The 24,195-nt window shown below is 58.3% G+C and overlaps 3 protein-coding genes across 17 annotated transcripts; all 3 read right to left on the bottom strand.

Moving 5' to 3' along the window:
- Nucleotides 1-748: 748 nt before the first annotated feature.
- On the bottom strand, nt 749-7,185 carry atg14 (autophagy related 14). Of its 3 annotated transcripts, none has more exons than XM_088433452.1 (11): nt 6,708-7,184; nt 5,575-5,637; nt 5,469-5,511; nt 5,319-5,400; nt 4,682-4,919; nt 3,604-3,833; nt 3,065-3,182; nt 2,875-2,965; nt 2,533-2,649; nt 2,293-2,467; nt 749-1,659 (listed from the first exon to the last, which is right to left on the bottom strand). In XM_088433452.1, exons 1-11 carry the CDS (start codon nt 7,019-7,021, stop codon nt 1,196-1,198), a joined length of 1,935 nt encoding a protein of 644 aa, XP_088289578.1. In that variant the 5' UTR covers nt 7,022-7,184; the 3' UTR covers nt 749-1,195. The 3 variants fall into 3 exon arrangements, with proteins under 3 accessions (XP_088289578.1, XP_088289580.1, XP_088289579.1); XM_088433454.1 differs by having other exon boundaries at nt 1,387-1,659; nt 2,533-2,618; nt 3,065-3,226; nt 3,600-3,833; nt 6,708-7,185; XM_088433453.1 differs by having other exon boundaries at nt 1,387-1,659; nt 2,533-2,618; nt 6,708-7,182.
- Nucleotides 7,186-7,672: 487 nt separating this feature from the next.
- On the bottom strand, nt 7,673-11,907 carry tbpl2 (TATA box binding protein like 2). Of its 4 annotated transcripts, XM_088433459.1 has the most exons (8): nt 11,289-11,907; nt 10,719-10,869; nt 10,271-10,442; nt 9,426-9,513; nt 8,854-8,945; nt 8,617-8,784; nt 7,948-8,042; nt 7,673-7,882 (listed from the first exon to the last, which is right to left on the bottom strand). In XM_088433459.1, the coding sequence occupies exons 1-8, from the start codon at nt 11,334-11,336 to the stop codon at nt 7,806-7,808; spliced, it is 891 nt and encodes a 296-aa protein (XP_088289585.1). In that variant the 5' UTR covers nt 11,337-11,907; the 3' UTR covers nt 7,673-7,805. The 4 variants fall into 4 exon arrangements, with proteins under 4 accessions (XP_088289585.1, XP_088289583.1, XP_088289584.1 ...); XM_088433457.1 differs by having other exon boundaries at nt 8,617-8,945; XM_088433458.1 differs by having other exon boundaries at nt 7,673-8,042.
- A 149-nt stretch (nt 11,908-12,056) lies between these two features.
- On the bottom strand, nt 12,057-23,566 carry mapkbp1 (mitogen-activated protein kinase binding protein 1). 10 transcript variants are annotated; one of them, XM_088433451.1, is made up of 29 exons: nt 23,241-23,566; nt 21,718-21,809; nt 20,753-20,815; nt 20,630-20,687; nt 20,358-20,539; nt 19,648-19,819; nt 19,394-19,576; nt 19,263-19,280; nt 17,986-18,146; nt 17,602-17,800; nt 17,387-17,521; nt 16,943-17,130; nt 16,785-16,876; nt 16,120-16,245; nt 15,977-16,047; nt 15,765-15,889; nt 15,620-15,695; nt 15,429-15,540; nt 15,287-15,350; nt 14,739-14,877; nt 14,500-14,598; nt 14,350-14,430; nt 14,006-14,255; nt 13,739-13,931; nt 13,362-13,534; nt 13,007-13,268; nt 12,821-12,966; nt 12,573-12,658; nt 12,057-12,483 (listed from the first exon to the last, which is right to left on the bottom strand). In XM_088433451.1, exons 1-29 carry the CDS (start codon nt 23,346-23,348, stop codon nt 12,250-12,252), a joined length of 3,888 nt encoding a protein of 1,295 aa, XP_088289577.1. In that variant the 5' UTR covers nt 23,349-23,566; the 3' UTR covers nt 12,057-12,249. The 10 variants fall into 10 exon arrangements, with proteins under 10 accessions (XP_088289577.1, XP_088289571.1, XP_088289575.1 ...); XM_088433445.1 differs by having other exon boundaries at nt 12,821-13,268; nt 19,648-19,785; nt 20,369-20,539; nt 23,241-23,565; XM_088433449.1 differs by lacking the exon at nt 23,241-23,566 and adding an exon at nt 22,631-23,233 and having other exon boundaries at nt 12,821-13,268; nt 19,648-19,785; nt 20,369-20,539.
- Between the last annotated feature and the right edge of the window lie 629 nt (nt 23,567-24,195).

The following is a 24,195-nucleotide window of genomic DNA, read 5'->3' as shown; positions in this document are numbered from 1 at the left end:
ACGAACGCGGCCGCCTCCGGAAAAGTGCCACCACTCATGTATTATCATTTGAGAAGTAGACCTGTGATTATATTGACAACATACGCTTGGTCATTAAGAGCGCATCCATTTGCAAGTTTTTCAAATCCTGACAAGGTGCAGGTCCCCCGTCCGCTCTTTGGAAAAGTAAAAAAAAAACAACTTAATTGCCGTGTGAATTCTTGCATTTTCACCTGTGCATTTCAATTTTTTAGGACTGACATTTTCGAAGCCCCGGTTTGAAAGTGAGGTATGCAAGACACATCAAACTACAGCCCGCGGGCTGGATCCGTGTCGCGTTTTGCCCGCCCCCCCCCCCCGGATAATGCTTATCCCATCGTTTTGTTGCCATTCCCTTTAGCCCAGCTCCAACATGGAAGCCGTTGTTGAGTTTATCGGCAGCTATCTAGCACATGAGCTGGAAACGGCGCCGTTTCCAAGCAAATCCTTGTGAGCGTGGCTTTGGCGTGTCACGCCAATCCAGACACACTCACCTGCCGTTTCAGTACGGAGTTTCTCCAGGTCGTCATTAGTCGCGAGGGCCGATGTGGAGGGCGTATCCGCACGTGTACCTTTTGCGGCAAATATTCAAAGTATTCGTACGCGTTTGAAAACTTCCGGTACCTACAAATTCGCATCTATCGCCGGCACGGGGCGGGGTTCTACTTTCACTTTGCGCGAAAGGCTTTCGCCCCGATAAACCGCAACAAAAAGGAGGGTTCACTGTACGTCCATTTTGTTATTATTTTTTATTTTTTACAGTAGGGTGACACGACACATATATAAAATCGCTAAAGAAAAAGGTTTATTCAAAATTCCATGACATCATAGCTCCAGCAAACTTTTGCGGCGAGGACCGCCGGTCTTTGAATTACGGCGAGGGTGTCCGAACGGTAAGCCGCACGTTTTCTAGCTTTCTTTGCCCGCCGCCCCGATTCAAAGGACGAGGTCACAGACGAGCTCGGCGGAAGCCCGATGACGATCCGATCCTTTGAATGGGGCCGGTCGGGGAAAGAAACCTGGAAAAAGAATGAGGCGGTGGCCCCGGAGGACCCGCTTCCGACACCCCCGAATTACAGGTTCCAGAACAGCTCGCTCGGCCGGCTCCGTTTCCGCCCGCGCCGCCGCGAAAATCCTAGCCTTTACCCCTACTTACTGGAATAAATGCGCCCGAGTATTATCCTAATCGTATGCGTACAGTTGCGCCCGAGAATCGGCCGCGCGTAGTCGACTTCCTTGCCAAATTGCCGGAAAGGAAGGGCGCCACCGGCGGGCCCATCGGACGAGGAACCGCGCCAGGAGGGTTTCCGGAGGGCCGTCGCCAAGCAGAAAAAAGCAAAGCGGCGGAAGCGGGCCCTCGGAGCGCGCGCGACCGGGCTCCCGACTTCGGTGGCCAATCAAAAACGGCCGCGGCGTTCCGTCCCGCGCGATCGCACGCCAAGAGTAGTGAAAGGCGGGGCCGCCCGCGCGCGTCCTCCTGGACAGGATCCCCAGCCGGGGGCGCCCAAAGGGGAAAGGTCAGCGCTGGCCGGCGTACGCTCGGAACCAGGACGTGACGGAGGCGGCCGCCGACGAGATCATCCCTCCCGCGTTGACCGACGGCTGGGACACCTGCAGCGCGCTCTGGGAGAGATCCGTGGGCTGCGGACGGGACGGCGCGGGATTCAGTCGGCCCGCCCCAAAGTCCTTTTCGGACAATCCCGCATCACCACGACGCGACCGGGCCGCGCACGGGCGGCACGGGCGGCACGGGGGCTGGCTATCCTTTTGTGCGCCCGAAAATGACATCGCAGTCGCTCGGGTAAGAGTCGATCGCGGCTCGCTTATTTCCAGAGTTTCTGGTCGGGCGATGTTTGCATATGACAAAAATGACTATTTCCAATTTTGAATGGCAGTAAAGGTGCCTGACATGGGCTAAATTGGACTCCTACGGGGTCTACCAGGGCCATGACTAGGCAAACAAATGAACTACATTCACGTTATCAAGCGCTTCAATGACTTATAAATTCAAACGTTTAGGAGCATTTTTTTGGGGGGGGTCTATATATTTCAATGAATTGTAACGCATGTCTTGTGTGTGAGGGCTTAGACTATCAGTTTACTGCAAAAATGTCCCTACCAAAAACAAACAAAAAACAAATCCCATTTTAAAAAGTAATTAAATGGCCAACGTCCCCTAAGCGGAAGCTTGCAAATCTCACGATACGAGCCTCTAACCGGAACGGAATCACAGAGCTTTGTCAAGGCCCTCCGATTTAAGTGCGGCGTCGCTACCTGCGAGGGGATGTCGCAGAATCGCGGGCTGGGCACCGTCTCCCAGTCGGTCCCCAGGTCGGTCTCGTCGTCGCTGACCGCCTCGTCCGCGCTCTCCTCGGCGGGCCCCGGGGCCTCGGGCTCCACCAACTCCATGGACTCCTCCAGGTCGGCGCTCGCCTCGAAGGGTCCGGTCCTGAAGCGCCGGGGGCGCCGTCAGCGGGTGGTCGCGCGCCAGAGCGGGGCGAGCGACGTCGTCACCTGCCCAGGTCGGCGTTGTCGGCAGACACCAGGAACATGATGTTGCGGAGGGTGTGGTGCGGGTGGAGCTTGTCGCAGTCCACGTGCTGCGAGCGCACGCACGCACATACGTCGATCCTGAATATACACGCCAGAGACTCGCACGCGCGAGAGGAGAAGATGCGCGAGTTGTTTCGCGACATGAATTTTTCCTAAAGAAAGCCGCTTTTGACATGTCAGACGAGCGCCCGCAGCAAGTGCATTTATACCAAAAAAATTACGTGACGCCTTGAGGGTGACAAGTGGCAAGGATCACCGCGAGCCTATACGCACACGATATGATGGAGCGGTTGCCGCGGTTACCTGCGAGAAGCACAAGTGCAGCGTGTTGGCGTTGAGCTTGCCGAGTGCGCGCGTGAAGCGGAAGCGGCTGAGGTTGTCCCCGCAGAACTCGCTAGAGGGAGAGACGGATAAATAAAAGCAAATCAACAAAAAGAAGGAAAAAGCCACACCAAAACGAGGGGGCCGCACTCAAGGGCGACGTTTGCGGCACCTGTTGCACAGCTTCTTGGGCAGGCCGACGTCCAGGATGTGCGACAAGACGGTGAGCAGCTGCGTGGCGTAGCAAAGCGCGGCGCTGATGGTGTGGGCCGGGTTGATGTGGTCCAGTTCTGAAAAGGACGTCCAAACGCCGTGGTCCACAGACCCCTCCGAGCTCCGACTTGTTGCGGAGGCGCATCGCGTGCGCGAGCGGCCGCTCGACATCATTGTCGTATGTATAGTTGTAGCACGCCGTGAAATTCTTATTCGGTTGACTCGCCCGAGCGGCGGGCTAAGTTCCGTAATCGAGCAATGAATAAATAACAATAAACACGCGCAGCGGGCGGCAGATGAGTTTGCGAGGGAGGGATCCGTCGAGAATCCGGACGGCTCGCGGGCAGAAGCCGTTTGCCCCCGTGGCGTCCGCCCGAGGGCAGCGTTTCAAACAGGCGCTTTTGCGGGTGCGTCCCGCCCCCCCCCCCCCCGACGTCGCGCGTTCTCCGCAGAAACGAGGCGGTTCCCGAGCGGCGACAAAGCGCGCGCCGCACCGACCTGGGCCGCGCTCGCCGCTCTTCTCGTCCGCCCGGCCGTAGTAGGCGGAGCAGTCGCCGTTGCCGGGCAGGGCCACGGCGGGCCCCGTGATGCTGACGCTGGTCTCCCCGTTCTGGTCGTCCCAGATCCAGCGGCCCGACAGGTAGGTGGTCCTGCGCGCCTCCGCCAGCTCGCTCACCGTGCTGGACGTCAGCGCGGCGTCGCACTCCGACGCCACGTCGGCGGGGTCTCTGCAAGGGCGCTTAGCCTATTAGATGGAACTAGGTCGGCTTCATTTCCATCGGGGGTGTCCAAAGCCGCTCTTGGCGGGCGCCACCTCGCACGGTTTTCAATATTCCGTCCTCCGACACACCCGATTCTCGGCAAGCTCGGCGGAAGCCTGTTAACCATCCCCGTCCCTCCGATTGGGTTTTGTCGGGGGACCGAAAAACGCGCACAATTGGAGGAGCGGCTTCGGACAACCCCGATCGAGACCCACCTGACGCTTTGCTGTCGTCTTACGCCGATCGCGCATTCCCCCCCGATTTTTGGTGGATGTCGGTTCTCATTTATAACCGCCTGCCCTATAACTATAGACGATTTTATGAACATTTGTCAACATTTCATCTGCCACATACACTACTAGTAAAACAAAGTACTGCTGAAAAAAAAAAAAAAACCTTCTACCTTGCATGTCCTGGCCAAGAGCCAATCGGAGAAAGAATGCAAATGTGTTCTGCATTCCCAGAATGCTTTTAAGAGCATGAAACCTGAAACCAGGACGAAGAAAGGGAGCTACCCCAAATAAATGTCCAGTAAAGTCGTGAATGGCAAGTAGTGAGTCGAGCCAACGCAAGTTTCTTCACCCAAGCGAACATGTTTGTCCACCGCTCGCTCGGCGGTGCTGTAAAGTGACGCACGCTACATTGACTGCAGAAACGCGGCAGATAAAACATTCAGGTCAGTCGAATTCTTTTTTTTCCTTTTTCTTTCCTTGCGTTACCGTCATTTTTAGCATTCCCGTCATCGGTCGGGCCCTCGGCACGGGGCGCGCAAATTCTCAAAATACGGAGAACGCCGACCGGCGCGGGGCCCTCACCTGCTGCAGGCCTTCTCTTCGCGCGTGGGGAAGATGTGCGCCATCAACTCGGCGACGTGATGGCGTCGCGTGGCCGCCAGCTGAGCCAGCCGCTCGCGCAGCTCCCGCTCGCGGCGCTCCAGCAGCTCGCCGAGGCGCCGGTTGTGCCGCTCGATCTTCTCCTGCTTCTGCCGGTGGCGGCAGGCGCGGCGCTGAAGGCGCTGGCGCTCCTCCTGGGACTGCAGCAGCAGTTCCTTGTCTGCGCCGCGTGACAAAAGGTCAAACGGATGACGGGGAACCCCGACCGGATTTATGGACGAATAACCCGAAGCGGTTGCCAGCCGACGGCGGGGCGCGCGTGCGCCAAACAAGCGTGCGCGCACCCGATCGCGCCTAAGGACAATCGAGTAGTTCCTTGCTTTCGGAGGGCGGGGGGAAGCCGGAGCGCCCGGAGGGAAGCCGGAGCGCCCGGAGGGAACCCGCGCGCCAAGGCCGGAGCCGGCCCCGTTCCGACTCGGTGAGGCCAAAGTGCCGAGCCGCCCCCGCGATCAAAATATCCGTTCCAATGCCATTTGTTTGCATTTTGTTTTCTTTTTCGCAACTTTTCGGATGAAGAAAAAGCCGACAAAAGACGCGAGGAGGCGAGGCGCCGGCTCACCGCTCTTGACTTCCTGGCGCGCGCAGACGAGCGCCTGCGTGATCTGCTCCATCTTCACGCGGCACCACATCATCTTCCACTTCTGAACACAACGCAGTCACAAGACACTTCCTGTCAAAGCCGCCGCCAACGGCGCCTTGCCAAACTCACCGTCTCGTCGGTGCGCAGCTTCTCCTGCATACTGTGGATCACCCTGAGGAGGAGGCGGCGGCGGCGTTTACTTGACGTCTACCAAAGGCGCGGCGCGGCCGCTCACCTGTTTTGCAGCCGCTCTTCCTCTTCTTTCAACTTCTTGAGCCTCGCCATCTTGTCGGCGCACCTGGGGCACGAGACGGGACGGCGAGACTAAATCGGGGGCGTCCAAAGCCGGTCCCCGAGGGTCTGCGCGTTTGGGATGTTTCCGTCCGCCGGGACGATTATCGAGCTTTGGCCGATCGTTTGAATTAGGTGTGTCGGAGGAGGGAAAAGGCCAAAAACGCGCGAGCCCCGACGACTGAGTTTGGACACCCTTGGACTGAGTTTGGACACCCTTGGACTAAACTCTTGGACGACGATCCGAGTTGAATGACGGCGGAAAGCCGTGTAGACCAAAACGCTGTCAAATGCATTCTAAACGCACAGGAAGATGCAAAACAACGGTATTAAACAAAAGCTCACAACTTTCTGCGCACGGATGCCGAGATGCTTTGAAGAAATGGGTTAGAGTCCGCTAAAACGGAACTGACCCTTTCATCCGAATGGAACATTACGTGGCTAGGTTTAGCAGCATTCTGTGAGAAAAGTGGAGACGGGATTTGACTTTAGCAGAAAGTCGGCTAACTGCTACGATTAGCTACAATGCTAAATCTTCAACTTCGCGCGCGCCTGGAATGTTTCTTATCAAAACTCCTGAGGGAGGGGGTACGCTACGTTACAGAGTTACGTCTCATGTGAGAAGATCGAATATTTCGACGGCTAACTGCTATCGGGACCGCAATGAGTTTGCAATGCTAGCTCGGGCCAAAACAAGGAAAATAGGCAAAGTTCGCTACGGGGTTAGGTTAGGTTAGGTCGAGCAGAATTGAGCGAGGGACGGGAACGCTCGACTTAAAGTGGTGCGTCGGCTAAACGCTAACAGAACTCCAATTTAGCCGCTATGCTAACTCGGCCGAAACGGCGACCTAAGCGGACGTAAACAACGTTCGCGAGCGAGCGCGCGCGTCGGTTTGATATTCACGCAAACGCTCCGGCCGAGAAGCGGACTGCGAGGCGTCGTTGAGCACAGACTCGGACCGTTTGGTGTGTGACACGCTCCCTTTTTTGTCCTTTTTTTCCGAGCACCGAGCTTCTACATTTCTGACGACGTCGCCGGCTGCTTTTCTCGGCGTTCGTCCGCGACTCGCGTCTCACCTCTCCGCGTTCCTGCCGTCCAAGTAGACGAAGTCTCCGGCCTGCACGCAACGCGCGCACGTTAACCTCCGCCGCGACGTGCAGCACAGCGGGCACCGCTCCACCGCCACGAAAAGACCCTCCGCGTCATCCACCGACTCCACCATGACGCCGGCGGCCCGGTGCGGCCGAGGCGGCGCCGGTTCCGCTTCGGGCCCGGGCCCGGGCCCGGTCGGCGCCGGAGCCGGAGCCGGAGCCGGAGCCGGAGCTGGCGGCTGTCCGCTCGCGGGCCAGCAGGCCTCTCGGTCCGCGGCGAGCCCCGCCGAGGACGCCATGCTAGTGGGGCGAGCTTGTTTTTCTTCTTCCTTTTCAACCGTTCATCTTTAGTAGTCGACGGTGGCAGGCTTCCATGGTTACGTCACGTTTTTTCAACGCCGCCAGCTAAGGAAACGCGCTTCCGCTTTAACTTTTGTTTACGTCGTGACGTCACCGTTGGCGGGCGGGGCTTCCACCGTGTACGTCAACAACGGCGACGCGCTTTGCTTTTTGATTTTTCCTTCCCACGCCACTGCAAGACCAAACCATATGAAAACGCGTACGGTTAGCCAGCGCTACTTGCCTCGTTTTGACAGCTTTCGGGGTCGTTCTGTACAAAATACCCGGAGAGGGGAGCTCATTTTGGACTGAATCGCCCCCAATATTCAAGTCGTTTGTGCCGCCCCGCAAATAAAACACACAGCTGTAGTTTCGTATCAAATCAATGGGCAAAACCCGTATCCTTTTGCAAGTTAGAAATGAATGAGCGCCGCTCCGTCCGGATCAAATCATTTTCCTCTCCTTCAGAATAAAAGGCAATTTTGCCGACAAAAACTTGCAGATGCCCTCGGCTCGATTTTAGACAGGGCAAACAATTGTCCGTCACAATGCGTGTCCCGCCTGCGCTGACTGGCAAGCTCGGGGTGGATGTTTGAAAAGATCACTTTGTTTGCTGACAAGACTTTTTAATGATTGTATATATTTTTTTTCATAGACTTTTCTATTCTGGTGAAAACAGAGTCCCAACATAAAAGAGCAATTATGTACAAAAAGAGAGGGAAGCCATCCCACGGGCCAGCGTGGTCACTGCTTGCGGAAGCCTCTCAAGATGGGATAGATGTTCTCGAAGGCCTCGTAGATCTCCCCGCGTTCTTTGGCGCCTGCGATCGGAAGCACGTTGAGCGCCGGCCCGGCCCGGCCCGCCGCGGACTGCGCGGACGCCTACCCGTCAGCACGACTTTCCCCGACACAAAAATGAGCAGGACGATCCGAGGTTTCACCATCCGGTAGATGAGGCCCGGAAACAACTCGGGCTCGTAACTGCGCGGGCACAAGATCGGTCCGTCAACGTCGGCCGGAACGAGAACGGGATACGGACGACCGAAACGGGTGCGACGAGGAGCCCGAACCGGAGCGGGACCGAAAAAATAGCGACGTAAAACGGTGGCAAAGATTGACGAACGAGAAGCTTCGCCAGGAAGAGATTCAAGAACGGGAGCAAGAGACCGCGGCGGCGATAAGAGCGGGAGGAGGATAGGGACGTTTCACAGAAGGGGACAACGTACAGGAACACAATCAAAAGAATGTGGACAGGAGCATTACTAGGAACCTGAGCAGGAAAAGGAGCGTGTACAGTATCAGTGTGAAATACTTGTGGAGAATGAAACGACTTAGAACCTGAGCTGGAACAAGAGCGAGTAGTGTCGACGTCAAATATTTGACCTTTAACATGGACAAGATTGAGAACTTGCATGAACAAGAAAGAGAAGTTGTAGGTAACGAGTTGTTGCACAGGCCCAGCACAGACTACTCGAGCCGGAAGGGGAAGATCGGCCGGAAACCCCGCAACAGTAGCGAGACTGCGCAAGAAGTAGGAGCGACGCGGCGGGGGGACCTGCTGAACTGCTGATGGGTCAGGACCAGGCCCTCCAGTCGGATGGGGAAGCAAACATCGCAGCTGGCCACCATGTTCTGGATCTTGAAGTCCAGGAAGCGAGCGGGGAAGCCCAACTTCTGCACCACGCGGGCGTACTTCCTAGCCGCCAGTCGGGATTGCTCCTCGCTGCGGGCGGGCGGGATCGGCGTCGGAACGTGGCGCCGGACGGGACCGACCGCGTCCCTCGGTACCGACCTCTTGGCTCCGGTGCAAACCATCTTCCCGGAGCTGAAGATCAGCGCCGTGGTCCTGGGCTCGCGGATCCTCATTATGACTGCGGCGAAGCGCTGGAAACGCGCTAGCGGTGAGGCGAGACACGCTAAAGCCGAGCGCGCCCAACTCCACGCGCTAAAGCTAAGCATGGCGAACGCAAGATTTCGAAATGCTAAACACGCTGAAGTCAAAATGCTAAATCTAAACGTGCTTAATGATTTGGACGAATAATGTTAACATGAATCATACCAAGCTAAAAACGCTGAGCGAAACATGTTGATGCTAAATGCGCTGCGCTAAATTCTCATGGAAAACATGCAAGGGAAATGGTTGAGCGAAACATGTGCTCATGCCAAGCTAAACATGCTAACAGTAAACACACATTACATGCTGAATGAAAAATTTTCTGGAGGAACGATGTGACGTCAACGCCTCAACATCTGCTCCTCTTAAACACTCGACCAATCCCGCTAATGCTAAAGGCGCGACAGTAAGCAATAAGCGTGCTAGCGTCCCAGCTACAGCCCTCGACTACGGAGGTGGGCTCGGCCTACCTTGGGGTTGTACTCTGCGTTTCGGGCTTGAAGGGCGATGAACTTGAGGTCCAGAGGACAACCCAGGTTGACCGTGGAGACGATGTTCCTGCGCGCGCGCGCACACACACACACACACACACACACACACACACACACACACAACTGCGGCAGGAACTTGGGAAACCTGAACGTGCGCAGGAAAAACCAATTTGCGACTTGACCGCGTAGGCCAGCAAAATGAAAGTTCACCGTGGCCCAACTGGATTAAACATCGACAGCAGTTTTAACTAGTAATACCACTATTCACCACCAGATGGTGTGTGTATATATTATATATGCGCGCGCACACACACACACACGTTGTGTACTAGAAAAACATTGGGGAAAAATGTCTTTAATTTTTTTACTCAGCTACAACGCAACGCAAATATGCAGTTGCTGGGCTACATTATGCATCAAGTGCAGTTTTAACTTGTAACGTCACCATTCACCACAAGAGGGCACATGTCAAGTTTTTTTTATTTATTTATACTGTATTACCAAAAAAAAAAAAAAAAATAAACATTCAACATTCAAAATATGTGGAGAAAATCCTTAAAATGGGAGGGTGGGGGCTAATAATAATAAAAAAAAAAACAGCTACGGCAATAGGGAAATTTGTGGCTGCAGAATGCATTATGCATCAACTGCAGTTTTAATTTGTGACATCACCAAGCAAAATCAACAAAGCACAAAAACACCACCCCCCCATAAACACACACGTAGCATCGCCCCCCACAATTTTACAGGTGCACTTTCGAACAAAGACACAAGTGACAAGAGTCCCAAATGTGAGGCAAAAACAAGACGGCGGCATGACCTACTGCAGCTGCGGGACAATCCCTGACCTCTCCGTGATGGTGGTCATGGGGGTCATTGGGGTCATGGGGGTCATGGGACAGAAAACGGCGCCGTCGGTGGCCGAGCGCGAGGATGAAGAAGAAGGTCCCTCTTGGTCGCGGCCTTGGGCCGCGCCCTCGTCGCGGCCGGCAAAACCTGCGGCCAGGTAGCCCGCTACTTCAAATGACACACGCTGTCTTGCCGTTACGACAATTTCAGTGCACATTTTGCATTTCCTGACCCAGAACCCAACCTCAGACAAAATCCAAACTTAAAGCGAGTGTTGACCTTCAGAGAGAGCTAAGGGCAAAGTTGGCCCCATAGGTGCAAGAGGCACGCATGCACATGCACACAAACACCCTTTCTGCCTATTTTAAATATATATATATATATATATATATATATATATATATAAAACAAACACACAGGTACCTTGTGCGTCATGCGTGTTGGCGCTCAGCTCGTCAGGCAGGAAGCTGAGGTCCAGGTGGGCCGCCAGGTCGCCGCCCGCCTTCGGAGAGCACGGGAGCGGCTCATGGGCGTGCGAGGGGTCCGCATCCTCCGTGGTCAAGAAGCCTGAGTCCTATGCAAAAAAAAACAAAAACTTTTTTTTTTTGCCCCAAGATCTACCATGTTATTTATTCGTGTATGAGCCGCTAGGTGGCAGTAGTGTCGCCAAATTCTGTCCAATCAATGTGACCCGAGTTGATGACAGTCGATGGATACTTCTCCAAAGAAAAAAAAACTAAACATTTTTGCCACTTGCTGTCCTCTGGCATTACATGCGCTCGAGGCTCGGGTGGCGACCAATCAGAGCTCAGCTTGCGAACGTCACGTGACCAAAACGTGAGCACCGGTGCGGCTTGCGCACAAGCGACGTCCACGGCAAGAGGCAAAACGTCTTACTGAAAGTATTACACACACACACAGAAAAAACATATGTTCCAGAAAGAGCAGTTTCGCTCATATCAAAAATGAGCAACAAATCCCGCCATCGCTCACGTTCGCAATGGAGTCATCGAAGTAACGCTCCAGCGCCGACTCGTCCATGCCTCGTCCAGCGCCGAAAGCCAAAAGTCGCTCAGGAACAAGTTGCCGGAATTTGCCGGAGCGCCTCTCCGCGCAGCTGCGTCCAATCTGGGCATGATGCGGCCGCGGACGGGCGGGCTGGCGCGCGCGCGCGCGCACGCGCTTTGCACGCGGAGTTACCAAAATCAATCGGTCAATCAGAGGCAGTGACTCTTTCGGAACGCTGGCGACATCTGCTGGCCCGAGGTAAAATATTCAACGTTGCCGACTCGTCAGGAAGGCAATCTATCAACCACAGGCTATCATCTACTCGATTTGTCCAGATTTCAAGATCGCATCAAGACATTTTTGTCACGATGAATAAATTCGCCGGATCGAATTGCGGAAACGATTGATGGCTCACGGCGCAGCTGAAGCGCCAATTTGTGCGCGCGCAGATGACAAGTGGGGCCCAGTCGCCCTCCTGGCGCCACCCGCTGACTGTCTTCCGCCGCGAAAAGAGCCACGTGCTAACTGTCCACAAAAGCGAAAATGAGACAAGCTAAGACGTTAGCGTTCCATGTGTACGCGAGCAGCTAACTAGTGAGGCGCAGTGGCACTCCTGGCGTCACGCGCTAGTCACGTGACTTGACCGCTCTTCTGCCGCAAGAATGCCACTTGCTAACTGTCCTCTGCCGCAAAAGCGAAAACCTCCCGTGCTACAGGTGGGGCCCCAAAGATGCTAGCGTCCACACTAATAACTTGATTGCACCCATTTATTTAAGAAGAGTCGAAACGGTCCCAAAAAGCTCACGTGACTTGCGTTCCACGCTCCGCATCCTCCAAGCGAGCGTTAGCGCTCACTAAAGTGCAGCCGTCCCTACGCGGGCGACGGGAAGTCCCTTCCGCAAACGGGAAGCGTCGCTGACGATGGCGAGGACGTGGGCGGGGCCCCCTAGGAGGGAGGGCGGGGACCCAGCTTCCCGCTGACGGCTTGCAGAAGCAGCACGGAGTACTCCTCCAGGAGGGCCGCCGTCCTTTGCCGGTCCGCCGTCTGGGCGAGGGCCCCGCCCCCCGGTTCCAGCGGCAGGGACTGGAGCTCCGCCCTCATGGCCCGGAGGGCGTCGGACAGGACGCCGGCCATCCGGCCGCGCTCCGGATCTCCGTCTTCCGGACGAGCGCCGCTCATCTGCGGGGTCGAGACAGGCGGCCGCGTTTTTTTCCCCGCGACGTTCGATTGACCTTTTGGGGCCGGGAGGTCGGGACGGAGGACAGTACCGTCCTGTAGAGGCGCGTGGCCCGCTTGAAGCAGCTCAGCATCTGATCGGCCAACGCTCGGCAGGACTCCACGCTGGCGGGCGGCCCTGCGGCGATAAAGGCGTCGAATGTGACACGTCGCGTGACGGGACCACGCGGAAAAGGGCTGTCGTTTCGGTCGACGGACGGCAGAGGTCCCCGACCGCCGCTCTGAAGGTCGGGGACCCCCGGCGGGAACAGAGAAAAGGGTCTCGGGGACAGCGTCTCACCGGCCGCCGACAGACAGGAAGAGGAGGGATGATGAAGGCGAGCCCAGACGCAAAGATGACAGGATGAAGGGACGAGCGAGACGAGAGCCCAAACCTGCGTCGGGGGCGGGGGGGGCCCCGAGCGTGGCGGCCCCGAGCGCGGCGGCCTCGTCGGGCGGCGGGAGGCGGGGGAGCGGGGCGGCCTGCCGGTTACCTTGGCAACCCGGCGAGGAGAGGCAAGGGACGGCGGCGGGGGGCGCCGTCAGCCCCGCCCGCTCCAGGGCGTCGCCCAGCGAGGCCGAGCGCCACATTTTGGCGGCCGAGCTGGCCGTGGGACTCATGTAGGAGCGGGCGCCGCCCGCCGAGGGGCTCGGGCACTTCCAGGGCGCTTCCTGAGGGGGCCGGGCGGCGGGCGGGGCGCGGCGGGGGACCGAGGGGAGGGAGGAGGGACGCTGAGGGGTCGCGCCACCTGACGGGGAGAAAAAGAAAACGAGGGATCGCAGGATCGCATCGGTCGCCAAAAAACCCAACAAACAAAAAAACGTAAAGAACCACACTATACCCGGACCGCCCGCGATCCTACCGAGGTCCGCTTCTTTCTTCCCTGCGGCGGCGTCCAGGTTCCGCTCCCCCTCTCTCGGCTGACGACTTTCCATCGGGGCGGGCGCCCGCGTCGGACTCGGGTCCCGGTTCCCAAGCTCGGACCCGGAGCCCGGACCGCCCGACTCGGTTCGGCTGGGGAGCGGAAGGGAAAAAAACGTGAGAGGATATCCGATCCGGGCGAGGAAGGCGTGACCGGCAGAAGCAGAACTTTGTCGCGAGGAGACACGAAAAACGCAAGGCGACACGGGGGAGGAAGGGGGTCACGACCAGCAGAAGCGGACCGCGGCGAAAGCGGGAACAGCGCACAAAGACGCCAGGACCGGACGAGGCGGCCACCTGGCGGCGGAGTTCCGGTAGAGGAACCTGGACGACATGCTGAGGCTCTCGCCGGAGCCGTGAGGGGTCCCGTCGCCCAGCGTGCCAAAGTGTTTCTTGAGGAAGGCCTCCTGGTCCGGGGTCCGCGGAACCGCTCCGGCGTCCTCGTCCGGGGAGTCGGCGTCGTCGCCGAGACCGTCCGCCCGCTCGCCGTCTGGCGGGAGAAAAAGACCAAAGTGTTGGGACGGAACCTTTGGCGCGCGGGCACCGCCGTACGTCCGAGCGCACCCGCCGTCGCCGTCTCATCCTTGGCCGCGTCGGGACTGGAGGCTCCGGAGTTGAATCTGAGCGAGCACCCGCTATCCGGACTGGGTTTGTCCTCCCGGGCGCCCTTCACCTCGAATTGGCCGCTCAGGCTCACGCTGTCCTCCCATTGGTCGGGAAACAGCGCCGGCAACAGCTCCTCCCTCTCCGGACTCCCGTCGGACAGCGGGGCCAGGTCCGGCCTGCGAATGGCCGCCGCCTCCGTGTGCTCCGCCTGTTTCGGGTCGGGACGGCAGCCGCGCCTTTTACGGTGACCTTTTTATATATATGTGTGTGTGCGTACTTACACACACGTATGCAGTACTCACCTGCAGACTGAGGCGACTTCCCAGCTGCAGATTGGCCCCGCGAAGCCCCGCCTCTGAGGGGCCGTCCTCAAGCGGGCGGGTCTTCATCAGGGCGGGACGCGGGTGGGTAAACAACGTGGCGGAGGTTTTAGAAAAAGGCGCCAGGCTTACCGAGTCCAGCTGCCTCAGGTCCAACATGGACGTCACCGTGGCGCCACCCCACGAACTCTTGGCCCAGCGGCGGCGGGGAAGCCGCCCGACGGGCGGAGCCTAAAATCAAAAGATGGGCGGAGGTCAACGTTTCGGGACTCCGGAGCTTAGCGTCTCGGCGCCAGGATGAAAGGCGACCACGCGGAGAACACTGGGGAGAAAAACAAACAAGGGGGGGGGGGGGGGGGGGGCCCACTCACCGGGTCGGCGGCGTCACCCGCTTCCTCGTCCTCGTCGCTGTCGCGGGAGGCGGGGCCTCTGCCCGGGAGCCTCAGGTGGGCCAGACGCTGCCGCATGCGCAGGGTCAGCTCGGGGCCCAGGCGCCACACCATCACGCAGCTGCGCACAAGTGCTCGCTTGACGCTACGCTCCGGGGACCCCTTCCGGCTTCCCGTGTCCAATTTTGCTTCGGGTTCGCGTCACGCTCAGGGGCTGGGAAACGTCCTTGCGGGGACCCCATCGCAGCTTCCGCTGTCCTTGCGGGGACCACTTTTGGCTGGGAACGCTCGCTTTTAGAGACTAAGGCTCGGAAAGGTCAGAACTCGCCTTGGGACACGGCGTGAAACCTGCGGCCCGCGAATGGATTTTTTGAAGCGCTACGCGCTTTTGTCCGATTAAAAGTAAGGTTAAGGTTTTACAACGAGGAAATCTGTCATGGCGGTTAGGGGCCGGGAAATGTCAACGGGACGTCCCCGCGAGGCCGGAACCCCCCTCCCCTTGCGCGTATGTGCGAGAGCGGGCGCCGCACCTGTCGCCCGACACGCTGATGAGGCGCGTGCAGTCGCTGCTGAACTTGAGGCCGGTGACCACCTCTGAGGGACAAAGTAGGAGTGAGTGACGCACACCTCGAATAAAACGCACGCACGCACGCACGCAGGCAGCCGGCTAACCAGAGTGTCCAAACACGGTGGCCACGCACTCGCCAGAGTAGAAATCAAAGATGTTGATGCTCTTGTCCGAGCAGGAAGTGGCGACGTAGAGGCCCGAGGGGTCGATCTGCACCTGAGGAGCGCAAGAAGACGGAAGATGATAACGGGGGGCCCCGGTCTCCGCGGCGACCGGCGCGCTCCTTCCCGCCCACCTTGATGAGCGTCCCGTCTTCCCCGCGGGAACCTTTGTACATTTTCTTCTGCTTGCTGTTGTTGACGTTGAAGATCCTGCGCAAGAGCGGCGCGCGTCACCTCGGGCGCCCCGATGCGGCCGGGGGGGGGGGGGGGCGGAGTCACCTGACGCTGCGGTCCTGGCAGCCGACGGCGGCGTACTTGCCGCCGGGTTCCACGTCCATGTCGTACAGCGTGCTCTTCCTCACCACGTGATGCGTCGGAGCGAACTCCACGCCGCCGCCGTCCGTCTGACGAAAGGGGCGGCAGGGAAAGTGGGTCGGGGGGCTAAGGGGACGCCGGTCGGCGGGACGGGACGGGACGGGACGGGACGCCACCTGCAGCCCGGTGCGGAAGTAGACGCTCTTGTCGGCGCCGCAGCTGATGAGCCGCACTTTGCCCTCGTCGGCTGCGGCGGGGAAAAGGGGGCGGTGACGCGGCGCCGTAGACGCCCCGGCCCGGAGCGCCAAAGGTCACCGACCTGCGAACTTGACGGCGGTGATGGAGGACGAGTGCTCGTCCAGGGTCTGGACCAGGCGGTAGTCGCGCGCCGCGTCCAAAACGTGGATGAGGCGATCGCGGCTGGCCGTGGCGAGAAAGCGCACACCTGGACACCGTGGGTCGCATGACAAGAATCCCGACGTTGACCCGGGCGTCGCCGGCGCGCGAAGCCACGCCTCCTCATTTCCCTAACATTTCATGCTGATGCCCCTGTTCCTTTTGCAATTTAGTAAACTGGAGGACCACATGTCCCGAGATAAAAAATGTATAGTGGAAAAATCAATCGAAATAAATCTGAATAAAAATGTGAAAAAAAAAAATCGTAACAGGGATCCTATGGGTCAAAGAATTGATTTGTTAGAAACTGATAAAGACTTTTGGAAGAAGAAAAAAAAATCGTCTTTCTTCCGCGGTGTTATTTGAAGTTGCCCAACCTTGCCCTAACCCTAAGCAAACGCGGAACGCGAGCGGTTGCCAAAAAGGCCGCTGATTTTGCGCGGGTTAGGGTTAGGGTTCTTTCTAGACCGGGACAGCGAAAAGCAATACGCCGAAAAGGAAACATTAAGGGGGCGCGGCCCGCGCGTGGCGTAATACACGCCTAAGTCGCGGGACGAGGACGGCGCCCCGCCGGAGACGAGGCCTCACCCGTGCGGCTTTGGGAGAAGTCCAGGGCGAGAATTTCCCCGTCGTGCGCTTGCACGTTGACCACTTCCTCCATGGTGCGCACGTCGTGCACCCTGAAAGCCGCAGGATGAGCGACGGGGCGCGGGCTTCCCGTTCCGCCGGCGGGCGGGACCACCGACCTGAGGACGCCCGCGCGGTCCCCCGAGGCCAGGTGCCGCCCGTCGGGGCTGACCCTCAGCGAACGGACGCCGGCGCGGCTCTGATCGGGGGGCGGCGCGTCGGGGGCCGTTTGGCCGGCCGGCGAGACGCCGTCGGCGTCCGGGAGGGCGGCGGGGTTGTCTTCCACGTAAATGATCTTGTGAAGATCCTGGGGGGCGGAGGACGGAGGATTTGCGTGCGTCCGTGCGGCAAGGGGGCCCGGCGGAGTCAAGCCGGCAAAAAATTCGGGGGACGCCGGGGGACAGGCGGACCGAGCCGGACTCGCGGACGGGGACGGGGCCCGAGACCGACCCCCGAGCGCCGCCGCCGGACCGACACCGACCCCCGGGGAGCGCCGCGGGACGGACTTACGGGAGCGGCGAGCCGGGCAAAAATTGCACGGGGAATATCAAAGGGAAACGTACGCGGCTGAGGACGTTGTCGGGAAAACGGCGGGCGTCCACGTTCCACACGCGTATGGTGTTGTCCGACGAGCACGACAAGAAGCTTCCCGGCGGGAGCGCCGCTTTCCCGGGGTCCCCCCCGTCTTCGGGAAACACCTGCGGACGAGACGCGGGGCTCAGGTGGTCCGGCGAGGCTCGGGCGGTACCCGGAGCCCCGAGCGCCGCGCCGCGCCCACCTCCAGGCTCCACACGCAGGACGAGTGGTAAAGCGCAGAGTAGAGCTTGCCCACCCGCCGCGGGTCTCGGAGGTCGCCGGCGTCCCACACGTACACGCTGTGGTCGCCGTACACGCACGACAGCCAACCGGCGCACGGGTCGTAGGTCAGCGCCACGGCGTCCGGGTAACGGGCGTCGGGACGCGTGGCGAACAGACCGCTGAGGACCAAGCCCGCAGTTAGAAATCCGCTGGCGGGCCGGCCCCCTTTTACCCCCAGGAGGAAACTCAAATCCTCACATTTGGAAGAGTACTCGGGGAATCCCATTTTTCAAGCTATTTAAGAGTAAGAAAGTATACGAAAGAGAAAGGCGGAAAAGGGGGAGGGACCGCCGCTCCTTCTCACCTGGCGTGGGTCATGGCGGCCACGTCGGCGCCCAGGAAGTGCGGGCGCGGCAGCGTGGCCACGAAGTGCAGCGTGTGCGGGCTGAAGGCGCGCACGGCGCCGTCCGAGCAGCCGCAGAAGATCAGCTCGTCCGTCGCGCACAGGCAGGTGGCCCGGGACGCCTGCGGCCCGGCAAACGCGTGGCATCGCCCCCGGGAAAAAAAAGAAATGAAAACATGAAGACAGGAAAGAGAAGAAGAGAAATCCAAACTTGACTCATTCAGTGCCAAAGACGTACTTTTCCTTTTTCGGCGCTCGTTTCTTATATAGAAGCGGCTGAAGGAGGTCTCGAGAGGAAACGGGGGGCGAACGGGGGACTAAAAGTATTCCATTGCTTTTCCTTCGTGGTCGAGCGCGCCAAGTAATACGTCAACCAATAAGCCGATCCATCGCAAAGTGGTTAAAAGCTGAACCGAGCGCTTGATTGTTTTGGCCACTTTTGGGCACTTCTGCAGCTAAACAAAGGAAAGAAATTGAAGGTCAGGACTCCTAAAACGTTCCGTCTTCTCTCGGCGGAGCGGGACGCGTTTTGCCCGTCTCCGTCCCGTTCCTTTGTCTATCCTCGCGGCCCCCCGCGGCTTTCCTGTCACCGGATTGCTCGGCCGGCCTCTCGACTCCATCGGCAATGGGTTTTTTTTCTACGACAAGGCCTTGTCGCCCGCCCGCCCGCCCGCCCGCAGGCCCTTTCGGCCGTATGGACAAATTGCGCGGCTGAGTGAAGCCGGGTCGGAGGAGACGGCGCAAAGCCGTTTCAAAGGCGTCGGGCGAGCGCTCAGACTGGCGCTACCAATGACCCGAACGGCGAGCTGGACGCGCTTCCTCCGTCCTGGGGCGGAACGGCGGTCGCGGCGGAAAGGTCGGGAGGCTGGCGTCGGGGGATTTCCCGTCTAATTGAAGCCCGTTGGGAGCCTCGCGCGCGCTTTCTCGGCCCGCTTCCAAAACAACCGCCACGCGTGAGGAATCCGACTTGTCGCCATACGACCGTCTTTCCTCTACCGCCTGCGCTGGGACCGCACCACATTTGATCCCAAATCAAATGTGGTTTCCTACGGAAAAATTTCATTCAGGTCTGGGATCGGATGAGTTTAAAAACAAAGACAAAAGCTAACAAAGAAAAATGCGCAAAACGCAAAAAAACAAAACAATGAAAACCCAAAAAACAAACAAAAGTGAAAAATGCGGAAAAAGCAGGCAAAACGATGACGTGGGTAAAAGGCTAACCGGCGGGACTGACTTACGGGGGCGGAGTCAATCCTCTGCCCAGGAAGCCCAAGGAGAAGCGCGAGAGAAACCCCGAGAAGAAGAGGAGAGCCTCGCCATTAGCGCGTCGGCGCATTGGCGCCCAGGGCGAAGGACGGCGCAGACTCACGCGTAGCTCCACCCACTTGTGGAGCGTGCGGCGCTGGTCCAGCTGCACCAGGAGGCCCGAGGCGCTGACGCAGAAGGTGGAGGCCGCCTGCCGACCCCGGCCGCAAGCCACGTCGCAGAACAGGTTGTTCTTGACTTCTCCCAGCAGCGCCGAACGTCCCAGAAGCGGCACGGCGGCGCTAGCCTGCGCGCAGAGCCCGAGGCCTCGCCTTAGCGACGCTGCCGCCGCCGGGAGGGAGGCGCCGCCGGATTCACCTTGGAGGTCCGGCCGTGGTCCAGGTACCAGAACTTGACGTGGCGATTCCCCGCCGTCACAAAGTAGGACGAGTCGTGCGAGAAGGACACGGCCGTCACCTTGCTGGACACCTTGTTGGCCGCCGCCACCACGCCTTTCTGCGCACAGGGGGAGGGGGCGGGGTCGGGACGGCTCGACTCTCTCCCGGGACGGCGACCGCGACCTCCTCTCGGTACCGGAACCTCATCCCCGGAGTAGGGTTCCTTGAGACTACAACTTTGGAAAAGGGTTAGATCGGGGGTGCGGAAACGCGGTCGGTCCTCGAGGACGTCCTGAAACTTTTCCGTCTTTCTCTCCTTCGATGCGCGTGATTCAAACGATCGGGGTGGGAAATTTGCAAGATTCATACCGCTGGCAAAACGTTTGGCACGCGACCAACGAAACGACGGGCCGAACCTACGACGCGTTTCCGTCTGTCGCAGCCCGTTGTCTTTGTCCTTCGGCAAAACGTCGGACGACCGACGAACGGCCCGCCTCCGCTGCTTTGAAAGAATAAATCGCCCGCCCGCGGCAAAGCGTTCCGGGACGTGGGCAGAGAGGCCATGTCGTTCCAGGGGTCCCCGATCTTTTCATCGGCGGGCGCGAGTGAACGGAGCGGTTCCCGAACCTTCCTGTTCGGGGCGCGGCCCGGCGACGGCGAATTGAGATGAGCGAAAGGAAGGGGTCGGGCGGGCGCCTTACTTTCCAGTCCCAGACGTGCACCATCATGTCGTGCTGGTAGCCCACGCTGACCACGTACTTGCCGTTGGGGGAGAAGGCCACGCAGGCCACGCCGTACTTGTGCTCCTGGAGGGACGCCGCCTGCGCCCCGCTCGACACCTCCCACACGCGCACGGCCGGCATGTGCCCGCTCTGGGGGAAAGCGCCGTCGGCGTGAGCGCCGGGCCGGGCGGGGCCGGGCCGGGCCGGGCCGGGCGGGGCCGGGAGGGGCCGGGGACTCACCTCGCCCGTGACCACATGCTTGCCGTCGGGCGAGAAGGCCAACGTGGTCACCGTCTTCCTGCAAAGACGTCACGCGGCCGCCTCAGCCAAGCGCGAGGCGACGCGGGCGGGCGCCACTTTTACCTGGATGCGTTGAAGATGTGCCGTTGTTTGTTCTTGCGAGGGTGCAGCAGGACCACCACGCACCTGCGCACGCGGCGGGTCGCAATCAAACCGACAAACATTAACACTTGAATGAAAACGTGACTAGTAAAAAAACAAAAAACAAAACAAGTCGTCGCTGCTAAAAAAATGTGACGGGTGGAAAAGGGCGCAAATACGACCACAGCAATTGATTACTTTTGCTTCCTAAGAAACAAATTGAACTCCTACGTTAATAACTTGAACGCCTAAAATAATTGCCAGTACTCTTGTACCGAGAGTAATCGATTACAATCACTTTGTAATCGATGACTTTGATATCGAACAGTTTTGCAAACCAAAGTAATCAATCACTTTCAGTACCAAAGCCAGTCATCAATTACCATTCCATCAAAAGTCATCCATTTGTTATAGTCAGTTACTTTCCAACTTTTAGTATGACTTGAATAGTTTTGGAAGGCAAAGTAATCAATTCCTTCACTACTTTCACTACCTAAAAAGGGTAATCATTTACTTTTACATCTGAGGTCATCGATCGCTTTGGTGATCAATTATTTTAGAATTTTAGGTACCTAAAATAATCAAAGACTAATATAGAAAAGCCAAAGTCAATGACTTCAGTACATTTGTAAAGTCATCCATGACATTTTGTCATGACTTTGGAATTGATTACGTTAGTGCTTCAAGTAATCCATTACTCTAGTGCTTGTGTTAGAGTCTCCTTTAACAAAGTACTGGAAAAGTTTTGGCGAAAAAAAAGAAAAAAAAGTCTGGATTCTTTAACAAAACAAAACCGGTCTTGAACGAGTTTAGACTGCGGGTGAATCGAGCCGGGGGCTGTACGCTCCACCGAGCTTGGGGGCGGGATTTCATTTTGCGCGCATTGGACATTGCTGCGACCTTGACCTTTGACCCCAAAGCTTGGCCCCTGCACACCCCCTGCTCACCCGGCGGGATACGCCACGAGTCCGCTGCGCGGGTCGCACGAGAGCGCTCGGTTGCCCGGGGCCGTGATGCCCAGGACCTTCTCCAAGGTCACCTGCGAAGGAGGGGGGGGGGGCAGAGCAAATCCCGTGAGCGTCACCTTCCTCCTCGGGCCGCGAGCGCCGAGACTCGTCGAACCGGTTGGCGCGGTGCACGCCGCGGGCGCATCCAAACGCGCGCCGGCACGGAAACGTTTGTCGAGCGAGCTCACTTGGCCTACGCGAGCACGGATGGCTTGCCGAAGCGAGAAAAAGAAAAAAGCCGGAGGAGCGCACGGCCGCGTGAAACCTCCGACGACTGACCGTGCGTCACAAGACAATTGACCGCACGTCATCAATTTGACCGCAAATGGATTGTCCGGTCGCGCGACCGTCCGCCAAGTTGTGGACTTTCAAGTCTTTCGAGTCACACGACCGCCTGAAAATGACCCAGCGGTAACGAAAGCCCGAGGCGGTAAATGGCCGCCCCCCCGCCCGCGTGTCAAATGGCCACAGGTGGCACGATTCAAGAATCAAAGTGTCTGTTGTTAAACCTCTGACTGTTAAACCTCTGACCACAAGTCAATTAAAGTCACATGAGCGGGTGTCCGATTGGCCACTTTCAAATGGCACGTCACGTGACCCTCGGCGAATTACCATCGGTGCAACCAAAAGTCACATGACCAAATACCTAAGGGGTAAATACCCGTGGCAAACATGAACACATGACCCCCCCTCTCCCCCATCGGTCATCGTGCGGTCAATTGTCAAGTCACGTGACCAAGCAGCGACTTATATATAAGGCGTAAACGCAGACGCGTCGATCGGCCGCGGGTCACGTGACTTGGCGAAACCTCCAAGGATCGGTCGTCCAACGGTTTCGACTGCGGGAGGTCACCTGGGCCGAAAACCGATCAAGCTCCGCCGAGCGAGGACGAGGAGGCCGATCGGATCCCATTTGCGGGATTTCGTTTTGCGCGTATCGGACGTCGCTGTGACTTTGACGTTGTGATGAATGACGAGTGACAAGTCAATTGCCCGGTCACGCGACCGGGTGTCAAAGCATCAAGCGCCAACAAATCCCCGTCGAGTCGGTCCTCAAAAGGCGGCTGCCCCGCATGCTTTTGAGGTTTCCCTCCTCCGACTCGAGCGCCAAAAATATCACCGGCAGGTCAGTCCTCAAAGGCGGCTGCCCCGCTTGCTTTTGAGGTTTCCCTCCTCCGACACACCTGATTCCGGCGACCTGCTCAACATCTGCCGATCATTTAGAGTAAATCCGGCGCGTCGGAGGACGGAGATGTCAAAAGCCCCACACCTAAGCGCGACCGTGCGTCGATGACCGCGTGTCAAACGGCCGCGCGCGATAAATCACCGCACCGCGTCAAACGAGCACGTTCTTTTTTCAAACGTCACTGCGGTGTGACGCGTTCGCGATTTCGAGCCGTCGCTGCAAAGGCGGGCGCCCAACGCAAACCGGGACAAGTCGAACGAACGGAGCCGCGGCGCACCTTGTCGCCCGGCTGATGACGCGCCGCTCGGCCCCGCCCACGAAGTTTGATGGACGGGGATCTGAGCAGGTTCCTGATGCGGCGGCCGATGGCGCCGTCGCCGCTCATGGTTTGGCCGCTAGCGGCTAGCTTCCGGCGACATGGCGTCCGCGAGCACGACTTCGCCCGACCGAGCCGAACCCAAACCTCCGCCGAGCGGCCTTTTCGCGGGTCTGGAGCGGTCCGGCTCGCCGGTTTCGGTTCCGCATCGCGGCGTGGCGCCGCGAAGAAAAAGAAGAGAAGCTGCCCCCGCTCGCCAGCGTTGGCGCAGGCGCACACTATAGACGGAGCGGCGTTTCCGGTCTTCGCTTACAAAATAAAAGTGACGGAAGTTACCCCCACCGCTCGAACGTATGACCGCGCTGCCCCGACTGTACGCTATCACGAAAGTAATACATAAAAAAAGAACATTTTGTAAAAAGGCAAACCAATTAAGCGTGACGCTCAATGTGGTCTGTGCGCCCGGTCCGTCGTTTGTCGAGAGGTGCGTCCACTCATACATGTATGCGTTTCATACGTGAATGACACTTTCCTAGTCTTAAATCGCAACTCCGCCTAGCGGTCGTCCGCGCACGTTCGCCGCCTCTTTAAACTGCGTTGCCTTAAGTATACCATGTCAACATTTCTCAGAATTCCGAAAATTCAAACGGATGACATGAAAACAAGAACATCTAGCGGGTTAAAATGTTTGTCTCATCATTTGGCGTCCTGTTGGCAAAGCGGTTCCTCCGCCATGGAGCGCATAGCTCAGCAGTTGCAGGAGACCAGCACGTTGTTCGTCTAGACCGCGGGAGTCCGACTCCGGTCCTTGAGCGTCGGTATCCGCGGGAGCTGGGAAATGATCCCAATCATTTGAATCGGGCGCGTTTGAGAGGTACCGGTCCGAGAGGGTCCGCATGTTTTGCAGTATCCCCCA

The sequence above is a fragment of the Hippichthys cyanospilos genome, chromosome 14 (assembly GCF_059441005.1).
Source record: "Hippichthys cyanospilos isolate Australia breed blue-spotted pipefish chromosome 14, RoL_Hcya_1.0, whole genome shotgun sequence".
Classification (NCBI taxonomy): domain Eukaryota; kingdom Metazoa; phylum Chordata; class Actinopteri; order Syngnathiformes; family Syngnathidae; genus Hippichthys; species Hippichthys cyanospilos.
This window is presented reverse-complemented; position numbering and strand designations above follow the sequence as displayed.